Consider the following 12,237-nt stretch of genomic DNA (forward strand, 5'->3'; position numbering starts at 1 on the left):
GAGCAGCGAAGGAATCTTTCTTCATCAATCGTGTTACTGGCTGTGTTTCAAAGAGACTTTGGTTCTGAGGATTATTTTTTTTCAGTTTGACTTTGAGACAGAAATGCAGCCTCTTCCTAATGAAGCACAGCTAATTTATTAAGGCACTCCTACAGCAAGCCAATTGCAGCAAGCTCAACATACACTATTCATCCCTGCTTAACAACAGCCTCAGATCACTCCTTCCACCTGCTTCATTAACAGCACTTGGCAGATGTAGGCTGGATCTGTGGGTGTTATATTTGAAAATCTGGCACTTGCCAGGTCTTTAAAAGGTGGGATGGCAACAGGGAGAACTCTGGAACAGTACCTTGCTCGTTCATTCATTTATAGCAAATGAATGAATGATGGACATTCCAGAGAAAACAGCATGGAAATGCATGTTTTGTACCATGAACCAAACAATCCTACCGCAGGCCTGAAGTGCTAACTGACCCAGAGAAGTGGCTGCATAGCCCAACAATTTTTCTATCCTTAATGTCTTGTAATTGGTCTCATAGTTCCATAGAAATCTAGCCAGTTTCCTGTACAGATGCATTATTCAGGTCTTGGAAATAAAGCGTTTTGCATACAGCATCTCTGAAAAATGCCAACTTAATTTTCTGCTGAAAGACTCCCTGAAGTGTGAGCAGCAGAAGCCACAAAGTCTTGCCTTAAGTCTCAGTTCCTGAAGTGACTTTGCCTCCCTCACTGTAGGGTAGTTTATATTCCTTGCAGTGCTGCAATTTGGCCTTCTGCATACTCATGGAGTCCTTGTTGAAAGCTGACCCAGTTTTCAACAACATTAATGAATTCCTCTGGGAGGCTTTCTCTATAGCTGTTAACTTGTATGAGCTACATCCTCCACGAACAGGCAACAGACACAATTTCTCCATGTTGCTAGTCTTGGCTACAGAAGCAGCAGTGAAGAAGGATGTAGCCCTATATGCTGCCTGGTTCCCTGTTAGCTTTCCTGGGCAGGTGTCATTTTCTACCCAGAAAAGCTAATTGAGCCATAGGTGGTGACAGATTAGTGGCATTGCTGCTGTCTGCTCCACACCACCTGCTGCAAAGGTTCCTGGTTCAAGTCTCTGAGGGTTCAGCCTTCATGAAAGCAGAGAGATGCAGACAAGAGAAGACTCAGAGTTCATTAACAGAGGTGTGTTGGTCGTAAAGACCAAAGACTTCATTAACATGTTGAGAATCTCAACCAACTGCAATTCAACCTGTCCCTGTTTATATCTTAGTAGCGTTGCTGCTTTATCAGCATGTATCTCCAAGAATATGGCTCGCTGCTTAAACAGAGAACTGTACCTTTTCCTAGATTCCGTTTTGCCAAAAACCATCTTGCCAAGATGAACCCATCACAGAGACCTGTGCATAAAAAAATCCCAAGCAATGGAACTGGTTAGCACAGTCATGCACCAGGATGTGGACTGAAAGCTTTCACTCCCAATAATTGTCACCTTTCCTGTAGCCAAATCTTGCAAAATCTTACACTAGAGACCCTATTTTGCTGGAGTTCAGTGGTGCTGCCCTGTCCCCAACCTTGGGGCAGCATAACAATTTACTTAGCCTTCTGGTGGGGGGTATTAATGAACACATTAACGGTATTAATATTGGTCTGTATTTTATTGAGGATTCTGATGTATTGAAAATCCAGTCCTTGGGCCATCCCACAGCCCATGTGGTTCTTTTAAGGATCAGGGAAAAGGAGTACAGCAAGCTCAAGAGCAGATATCTTTTTATTCCCAGTTTGCAAAGTAAACAGGCATAAAACCCGCACACGTAATAGACAAGTAAAATGAAACTTACGAACTCCATGGAATGGTGCAGGGCTGCGGAGAAGGTCGAGGGTCATGCCAATGTTGGGTTAGAGTAGGGAGGTTATGTTGGGAGCGCAGGGTGCCAATTGGCCAAGATGAGTCAATCAAACACCAATGGAGGGGCACTCCCAGGCTACTGCTGAAGTTCACAGCTGGTGATAATCAGCCTGGGAGGGAGATACCTTCTCACTGCAGAGACAGCATAATCAGGGTGGTGGAAGATGGGCTTAGCCTTTGTGTCTTGGGTTGTGCCCAAGTTCTCGCCATGGAGGGCAGGTGCTGGCCTTGGTTGTTACACCAGGAAACCCAGATTTTGGGGTGTGTTTTTCATATTCTTTCTCAGTTTTTTAAGGGCATGGAATCTGATGGGCTAAAGCAATTATGTGATGGAACCACGAGTCCCGGTGTTAATCAGTGACTTCTCCTCCTCAGCAGTTTTTCTACCCTACTGAACTGCTCACACACAGCCCTCCACCTGCTGAACCAGCATCTTGTGGATCCAGTGCAGCCCTCTTTTTTTTTCTCTTTCCCACCTCCTTCAGGGTTTTCTGCTGGCCCCAGGAGCTGTGGGATCAGCACCAGGTGCTTATTTCCAGGAGTGGTGTGCTAACCTTCAAGCGGAGCTGACAACATGCTGAAGCGCAGGGCACAGTTCTTGTACTGCAGGCTGGTAGCCCTATGGGCCCCCCAAGCTGTTGCTCAGAGATCCATGCCTCCCAAGCCAGCCCCCCAAGCTGCTGCTACGGCACAGAAGTCCATGCCTCCTCAGCCTTTGCTCAACTTGGATGACGGGAAGGTGTTCCGGCTTAAGAGCAATTGGGAGGTGACGCGTGGCCTGCTGGTGTTTTTGCTCTGCTCTTCCCCATGGCTGGTTCAGAGAGCACCCTCGGTGAGATGCAGGGGCCTTGAATCTGTTCTCCCACCACGATAAGTGGTGGCTAGCTATGTTGTGACTGGGAGAGGAATATAGGGGCCAAGTTGTGGGAACAGGTAACCCTAGCCCTACACAAAAAGGTGTCTCATGACATCTTAAAGACTGATTTATTGTAGCAGAAGCTTGGGTGGTCCCAGAGTCCACTTCATCAGATTCACGAAGGGTGACTTCATTCAGCAGCTATACAAACCCAGCTCTAGTCCCTGATAGCTTCTGTGGCCACTTAACCATTTTTTAGCATGTTATTACAGAGACCCCTCCTGAATTTGTCCAATAATTTGTCCAATATTTTCTCCTCTGCTCCTCCAAGCTCCTTTCTGCCTCCCGACGAATTCTGGGGCGCCGATTCTGGAGCTTTCTCCTCCGGTGCACACTCTATGGACAATTTGTGGCTGGTGAGACCCCCAAAGAGATCCAGAACACACTGCAGCGGCTCCAGCATTTGGGGGTCCGGCCTCTCCTTGCAGTCCCTATTGAAGAAGATGTGGGGCAGGCAAAGGAAGGGTGAGTTTTCCCAGGTAGAGGGGGCTGGGTTTGAACAGCAGAGGAACAGTTGCGTTGGCACAAAGAGGAGGAGAGGGGTGGTCTGGGTCTTGAAGCAGCACAGATGTCCTGGCTGAGAATACATTCAGAATTATCACAGGATGTATTCCACTTGAATTACATGGGAACAGGGAAGCCCACCTGTGCACTACAGGAAGAGCATGATTTGACTATAGGGCTAGTGGTTGTCCTTAAAGGACAAATGGATCCGCCTTATTTATTTTTCACATTTTTATACCACCTTTCTTCATGGTGGTCTATATAGTTCATTCCTTTTGTTCTCACAACAGCTCTGTGAGATAGGTGAGGCTGAGAGTGACTGGCCCAAGGTCACCCAGGAAATTTTGTGCCTGAGCAGGATTTGAACTTGGATCTTCCAGGTCTGACTCCCAAACCATGACACTACCCTGGCTCTCCTCATGCCAAATCAGACCATTTAACCCAATATGCTTGACATGGATTCTTCTGGGTTTCAGACAGGAACTTTCCTCTAGAGACATCAAGGATTGTACTTGGTCTGTTTGCAGAGTAGGTGCATGATCACTGCCTCCCCTCTGTAATTTAAGCACTGCTCGGGGTACCTTTGCAAGCCAGTTTTGCACGCAAGTGGTAAATGAGCACGAATCACATGTCCTTTTTTGCTTCCCTTGTGACTCAATGAGCGAGTTAGCACTTTGGTGGTTGTGCAGTGGTGAAGGTGCTGGGGCAGCATTTGTGTCGTGGCGGGAAAATGCACGGGTTTGCATACAATGTGAACACAGGAACCATGATTCACCCCTGTCCTCTGGGATCTCCTGATAATGCACAAGGCTGCTCTTTAAATGTCTTCGCAGCTCGAGATGTTGCATTCAGGAAGTGGTGATTCAAATAACAGGTGCAAAAGGGTAATCTCACACTTTTATTCTGCACATGGTCGCCACTTGAGAAGCGGCAAGGTAAGATGCCATTTTAAAGTATAATGATAATTGCAGCACACAAAGATGGAACCTTCCACCCCCTCCCAAAGGAAGATAGAAAATGTAGTTTAAAGCAATCGCAGGTCATAAGAGCCATCAAAGAGCAGTCCAAGGACTCACCTAGTCCAGTATTCTGCTTAGCAGCACAGTTGCCAGCCAGATGCCTCTGAAAGTTTGAAATGGTATTTTATGGTACATTATCCTTGAATATGGAGGTTCTATTTTATGGCTAATAGCCCCTTTCTTAGGTACCCCCCACAATAATTGTCATTTGATTCCATTTTAAAACCATCTAAGCTAATGGCCATTACCACATCCTGGGAGGTGTGTGTGATCCAAACATTCTGTCCAGGGTCAGTGTGATTCGGAATACCACCTGATGCCACCCCTGGTCTGCCACTTCTGCGCTACGAAAACAAAACAAAAACCAAAACCCTTCCCATTCCCCTTGTGCACTGCCATCAGACCAGGAAGTGAAGGACTTCCAGTTCCAAAACTGAAGGGCCTTTGGTTAATCTTCAAAAATCTTTGGCAAAACATTTGGGGAACATTTTTCCTTAACTGCAGTGAGCTAAGAGAGGAGGCTGCAGAAAAAGAAAAAGAAAAAAAGCCCCTCAAAACTATAGACTGATAAATCTCACATGTTAAGGTCAAGGGACAGGAATCAATTTTCTTCTGTTTTGGATATCATTAACAAAAGCTTCAGAGATGCTGAGAGGAGGAAGTTATCTGGAACACAACAATGGTGGGCAGACCAGAAAAATGGAGCTTAGGCCCTGGAGAGGCATCAGAAGAGTTTCAGGGTTTTGTTCTTAGGAGTTGGTGGTTGTGGTGCTCCTCATTGGTCATTGAAAGGAGAAGATTTCACATGGGAGATAGAATTTTTTCCTTCTGTTTTGTCCAGGGAAGGGTGGTACGATGAGAATGCCCGCTCAATGCTTAACTGCCTGGATCTGTCCGTGGGGGGTGCTGCCAATCCAATGATGCAACTGAAAGTGACAGCCCTGATGGCAGCTGAGCTCTGTGTGAGTATCATGTGGCAGAGTGGGGACTGCCCAGCAGCAGCTCAGCAGGAGGGACAATATGCCTGGACCCCATTAACTACAAGCCCACACTCTTGCCCAACTAACTCCTGGGCAAGACAGTGAGGATCCACTGCCACCTTGCCCAATCCTATCCAACTTTCCAGTGCTGGTGCAGCTGCAATACAGGCCCTTTACCATTAATGTTCCCTTACCTTTAGGAGGCCTCAATGACTGCCTCCCCACTACGGGATGGGATGCAGCACACACCCCATTGGTACAGCTGCATTGGCACAGGAAAGTTGGATAGGACTGGACCTTAGTTCCCCACTGCTGTCCAGTACAGCAGGGGCTACGGGGGTGCTTGCCAGGCAGGATAGCAGTTTGTTTTCCCCCAAATAATTGATGCTTCTAGCAGCCATGCAAAGGAAGTCTTCAACCTTCACGGGGTAGTGACTGTGGTGGGAAAGGTGAATTTAAAGAAGAACTTGGTAGTCAGATAATTATTTTTTTAAAGTCACAAGTTTCTAGCATTTAAGGGTGGGTTTAAGACTAAGTATATTAAGACTTGAATATACACAAGCAATGACTGGTGGCCTCTCAGAAGTACAGTTCACCCTTTTATCCACTGAGAATCTTTTCCAGGACCACCTGCAGATACTTGAATCCGTGGATACATGAATCTCAGCTGCTTCCAGTTTGCTGGTCTCCTGGAGGCCTCAGAAAGTGACTTCTGGTGGCAAATTGGAAGTGGATTTTCCTTGGTATCCATGGCATCCATGGTGAATCAAATCCATGGAAGCCAGATCCATGGATATTGGGGGTACGCTACAGAGAACAGAAGGCTTGAACAGGATTTTGGGAAGTCAGACATCAGTGCCTGTATAGCATTGAAAGAAATGAACCTTCTTTCAATTGTAAAAATCCCTATTTAATAAGGGATTTAGATAAGCCTGCCAATGTAAACCGCCTTGAATAAAGTCTTGAATAAAGACCAAGAAAGGCAGTATATAAATACTTGTTGTTGTTGTTGTTGTTGTTGTTGTTGTTACAGCTTTTGGAAGGAGGATTTATTCCGGTCTCATTTGAGCTTTCCTTGTCTCTCTTTTTAGAAGACTATTACCCTGCGCTTACGAGAACAGGAGGGGGCATCAGACCTGACTGTAGAGAGAGTGGCGGGTCTCATGAAAGGAGAGGTGAGAGAGGTTCCTTCTCCCTTGCTCTTTGACCCTGTGGATTTGGTTTGCTCCTCAGAGAGTTAAAGCTTGTTAATTGCTCCCCTTCCTACCCCATCTCTCCAGGAACTGAGCTTTGGCTGCCTGACCAGAGAAGAGAACCTGCATTTCCAAAAATCACTGAGTCGGCTCAACTCTGTAGCACAGGTACAGGAAAAAGACATCTTCCAGGAGGCTGATGGGGAATTTTAAATGGAAGGGAGGGATGTGTGGTGGGGGCAGGGAATGAGGAAGGAGTCCGTGCCTCTTCTTATTGTATCGTATTGTTACATGCCTATTGTATTGTTCGGAGCTTCTGCTTCCCAGAACAGTGAGAGGTCCTGGGTCAACACTACCATGCAGAGTTTAGAATACAAGCCTTGCAGGATCAGGCCAAAGGCCCATCTAGTCCAGCTTCCTGTTTCTCACAGTGGCCTACCAGATACCTCAGGGAGCACTCAAGATATCAAAATACCTATATCCTGCCGCCACTCCCTTGCGTCTGGAATTCAGATATAGTCTACCACTAAATATATAGTCATCATGGCTTGTAACCTGTGATGGACTTTTGCTTCATCAATCTGTTCAATTCTGTTTTAAAGGCGCTTAAACCAGGTACCATCACAACATCCTGTGGCAAGGAGTTCCACAGATTAATTGGTAAAGGTATACAGGTGGGCCCTCTTAATCTGTAGGTTCAGAACCCTTGGATTTGAATCAGTGTGGGTTTGAAACCCATGCTGGAGGACCTCACCTGACCACCCAGATGCGACCAGAAGCAGCTTCCTATCACGGCTGGGAGGCTTTCTGAGGCCCAGGAAGGCTTGCATGGAAGACGCTTACGGTCATGTCTGGAGGTTCTGTGAGACCCCACCTGCAGATTCCATTATCTGTGGGTTTCGGTACCTACAGGGGGTCTGTGAATGGATATTGAGGTCCAACTGTACTGTATTTTCATTTGTCTATTCTACTTTAGGTTTGTTTAGTTTCCTTTGGATACAAAAGAGCACTGGAGACACACACTATCCTTATAATACTGTATCAGTTTTATTGACAAATATACAAGCAGGGCATAAGTAGAGGCCAACAAGAGACACTCTTACAATGTAACAGATCTTCCAGAGAGCAACTTAAACATCCCACTAGACTGCACATCCACTTTCAGCTAAGTCCAATTAGAAACTCTCCTGTCTCTCCCTGCATCTTCCCAAATGGCCAAGGCTGTTCTCTCCTTCTCACAGACACACATCTTAAATCTGCTCCCTCTCTTCAGCTGGATGGGTGTTTCCTTCCCCAAACTCTGATTGATATCTTATTCAAAAACAGAGAGATTCCCCACTGATCAGGAAACCACTGAACCATTAGTTCCTGTTGGTGAAACAGCAACTGATGGCTATTAACCAGAAACCTAATTAACAAAAGAAAGGTGGCTATAACATGATCCATAGAACCTGACAAATTCTCTGGGTGTTCACTTGAAAAATATATATGAATTTGGTGTCCTGTGTAGTCCTCCACATCAATAAGTTTACGGGTTTGAGAGGCATCCTCTTCTACATACCTTTAAATACTACTTCCTTCAATTGTATTGGATTGTGGGAAGGCACCTGATTGCATTTTGCTTGTTATCCAAAGGTAAACCTGTTGATTGCTCCCGTTTAGTGACAGGACCATTGCGCCCTGAACAGTTGTGTCCCAGTCAAATACATTTCAGTACTGGACGTTTGCATCCCTTCTTTTGGCTCATCTCGGACATTTGTGTCCCAATATATGTATATTTATTTTAGATGTATTTTTTAAATGCAAAGATAGGGTTAGGGCATGGATAAGAGGTTTAGGATATATAACATGGACTTTATTGTCCAGTTATAGTGAGATGCAAAAAAACCCAGATGTGAACCCAGGGACACCAATGACTGGGATGCATATGACCAGGACACAATAGTCTAGGACAGGGGTGCCCAAACCCTGGCCCAGGGGCCACTTGCGGTCCTCGGGGGCTCCCAATCTGGCCCTCAAAGAGCCCCCAGTCTTCAATGAGCTTCTGGCCATCTGGAGACTTGCTGGAGCCTGTGCTGGCCCAACACAACTACTCTCAGCATGAGGATGACTGCTTGACTTCTCACCTGAGCTGTGGGATGAGGGCTCCCTCCACTACTTGCTGTTTCACATCTGTGATGCAACAGTGGCAGCAAAGGAAAGGCTGGCCTCGCTTTGTGCAAGGCCTTTTATAAGCCTTGAGCTACTGCAAGACCTGCATTCATTCATATAAGTTCCATCTCTAATAAATTCATTTATGTAAATTTATACAAATTTTAAATGTAAATTAATTATTTCTTTTTCCCGGCCCCCGACACAGTGTCAGAGAGATAATGTGGCCCTCATGCCAAAATTTTTGGACACCCCTGGTCTAGGATGCAAATACCCTAGTACTGTGTTGCATACATCCCAGAAAAATGGCTATGTTAAATGTGCTTTCGTAGTTTCCTGCATACAATGAGTGTCCAGTGTGGGGGATGGGGGACGGGGACCAGAGACAGCCCAGGAATTTGGGTGCTTCAGTATTGCTCCCAACTTGCAGAGGAAGAGGGCTAGAACTAAAGGAAAGTGTGGGGTCATGGAGGTTAAGGCCCAGACCAAACATGCAGTTACCTAGTGTGAAATTACACATGAGCACACCCCTGCTTTTCAACCTGTGTGAGCATTGCAACCACTCCAAACCAGGAGTTTCTTCATGGATAAGCCTTCCAGGTCCCTCCTCTGGTGCTTTCAACCATCCTTCAGCCGACTTCTTGTGTCTGCTTGCAAACCAGCAGCATTTGCAGAGCAGAGCAGTACTCTCAAGATGGACTTCCTTTCCAAAAATTTGACTCCCCTCCCTACTTCTGGTTCATTTTCTTTGGATGCAATCCAATGCCACAATAACTTAGGCTGCACTCCTATATATACTTACCAGGAAGTAACTCCAATTACATTCAGTGGGGCTTATTTTTGACTAGACATGCACAGAATTGCACTGTTAGTCCAACTTTCAGGTGCCACCCATGTCTCTGTCGTTCTTAAGATCTGATTGATATTTAGAGGACTGAGTGGGACCAAGCAGTGCAACATCCTCAGCAATAAGACAGCTTGGTTATCTACCCGGAGCCATCCCTGTTATTTATGTCTCCCTTTCTCTTTGCCGAAGTATGCTGTGGAAAAAGGAGTCCGTGTCCTGGTGGATGCTGAATACACATACATTAACCCTGCCCTCACGCTAGTTACCATGGCAATGATGGCCACCTGGAACACCCAGCACCCGTGGATCTGGAATACATATCAGGCATATCTCAAGGTATGCCTCTTTCAGCAACAACTCTCCCTATTCTGTCCACCACACTTCCTGAGGTAGAGTAGTCCACTCTTGCTTCACCAGCTCCATGCTGTTGGAGGACTCCTGTGTGTTTGTTGATCTGTAGCAGACATTTTGCTTGTGACCACGGTGTCATTCTCCAGGACACTCAGGAGCGGATGAATCAGGATGTGGCCCTCTCCAAGCACTTGGGCGTATGTTTTGGTGTGAAACTTGTCCGGGGGGCTTATCTGGAGAAGGAACGGAAACTGGCCAAGGAAAAAGGGTACTCTGATCCTGTGTACCCCAGCTGGGAGGCTACCAATGAAAGGTAAGGCTCTTCCCCCACAGATCTGCTCTTCAACTCTACCAACCTTCAATACAATGCATCCTGTTGGCGGTCCCCTCCATGCTGACAAACCCATTCCTTTTCCCATGGGACACAGTTACCAGCACTGCCTGAATTTCGCCTTGGACCAGGTGGCTCAAGCCAAAGGCAGATTTGAACTGATTGTGGCCACACACAATGAAACGTCAGTGATGCAGGCTGTGCGAAGGTAAGAGGAGCTAGAGGTAGATGGAGAATGTTGTGGTAATTAAGAATATGCTTATGAAGAATATTTATATTTTGCTTCTCAACAATAAAAAAGTTCACAAAGCAGTTCAGAGAGAAAATCAAATAACTAAATGGAAAATAGGAGGGCTGTCTTCTTGTTTAACTACCTGTTAAGATGTCTCATACATTTGCAAGTCTGTGCATTCCTGAAACACTTTCCTGAATTAAAATGATGCTGAGCCGAAGAAAGAGGTTGGGGAAAAAAGAAGGAACCTACACCTTCACCTGGAAGAGAATCCTCCTCAAATGTCCCTTCCCCTAGGAACTACGCTGGGGAATAGCACAGCTTTTCCTTGCTTCACGGAGGCTTCAGAGCCTTTACAGCACTTTACAGCAATCCCGTAAAGTCAGTCATTTCCCCATTTTACAGATGGGGGAGGGGTTGACAATGAGAGATCATGGCAAGTGGCTTTCCAGTAAGGCCAGTGAGCAAGAATTTGAACTCATGTCTTCTGGCTTACAGCTTGTTGCTCTTTACGCCTGTGCTATAGATAGTTCTCCCTCACATAGCAGTGGGATGTGCTTCTTTTACCCATTTTAAGGATGGCAGAGATGGGCATCGACAAGAGTACTGGACCAATCAACTTTGGGCAGCTTCTGGGCATGTGTGACCAGGTTTCCTTGGCACTGGGTAAGATGCATGCTGGTCTCCCCTGCTTCCCTGCCATTTCCTTTCTTTTTCCTGTGAGATGTCACTTCCTTTCCCTTTTTCTTTGCCCCCTGCTCAAACCTAGGACAGGCTGGTTATGCTGTCTACAAATCCATCCCATATGGCTCTGTGGAAGAGGTGATTCCCTACATGATCCGTCGTGCTCATGAGAATGAGAGTGTACTACTTGGGATCCGGAAGGAGAGAGATCTATTGCGCTTAGAGCTACGGAGACGGATTCTGAGGCAACCTTGAAGGAGCCCCAACATCTAAAAGAGCTGCCCCATTTCCATTTTACTGGATTCATGGAAAACAGGACCCCACAATACAACTCCTCATCTCCTGTCTCACATCCTTTTTCATAGCCTTTAACCATCTCCTTCACTGTACCAAAAGAAGGCTGCTCTTTTTGTGTATAGGGGAGATTCACCTTAGCTCCCCCTTTTGAAATGGAATCCACCAAGAAAATCACTGATGTGCATCCACCACCTTGGTTTTTCACCTCTTGCCACTCTTCTCACATTGGATGATTTTTGTTAACAATCCCGTCGCTGAATGACAGCCAAATTGTCCTAAAGCAGAGACCTTCAGCTGATGAGGTGTGAACCACAAGCGGGTTGCCATCTGAACTCAGCTGGATTGTGGAGCTGCTACTGCCACCATTTTGCTATCCTTGACAGCCAAAGAAAAATACTGTAATTTTTTGTGGTTTGTTGTTGCAAGTACACATGTGAATAGAAGCAAATACACACAATGGTTATGGACTTGTGGGTGGGGGGATCTGTCCTAGTATGGGGATAGGAAAAGACTAGAGCGGTGATTTTCAACCAGTGTGCCATGAATGGTCTGCAGGTGTGCCACAGGAGTTGGGGGGAAGGTCATTTATTAGTAGACCCATGGGGGGAGGGGTGAACCTCCCACTGGTATGCCTTGTCAATTGCCAAAAAACGGATGGTGCACCTTGACAATTTTAGCACTTTGTCAGTGTGCTGTAAGATGAAAAAGTTTGAAAAATTCCTGGACTAGAATAACACATGTACCCTGGTTTTCTGCTTTATTTGGAATCTCCATTTTACATTGCAGAGGTAAGCACAACATACTGGAGGAAAGTGAGAGGAGCTGAAGGTT

The 12,237-nt window shown here is 46.1% G+C and overlaps 1 protein-coding gene across 1 annotated transcript; it reads left to right on the top strand.

The window, feature by feature from the left end:
• The first annotated feature begins 2,553 nt into the window (after positions 1–2,553).
• PRODH2 (proline dehydrogenase 2) lies at positions 2,554–11,364 on the top strand. Its single transcript, XM_066630334.1, has 10 exons — positions 2,554–2,733; positions 3,089–3,282; positions 5,182–5,302; positions 6,412–6,495; positions 6,601–6,681; positions 9,701–9,847; positions 10,009–10,175; positions 10,291–10,401; positions 11,003–11,091; positions 11,195–11,364. Exons 1-10 carry the CDS (start codon positions 2,554–2,556, stop codon positions 11,362–11,364), a joined length of 1,344 nt encoding a protein of 447 aa, XP_066486431.1.
• The last annotated feature ends 873 nt before the right edge of the window (positions 11,365–12,237 follow it).

Source organism: Tiliqua scincoides, chromosome 5 (assembly GCF_035046505.1).
Source record: "Tiliqua scincoides isolate rTilSci1 chromosome 5, rTilSci1.hap2, whole genome shotgun sequence".
In the NCBI taxonomy this organism is placed as follows: domain Eukaryota; kingdom Metazoa; phylum Chordata; class Lepidosauria; order Squamata; family Scincidae; genus Tiliqua; species Tiliqua scincoides.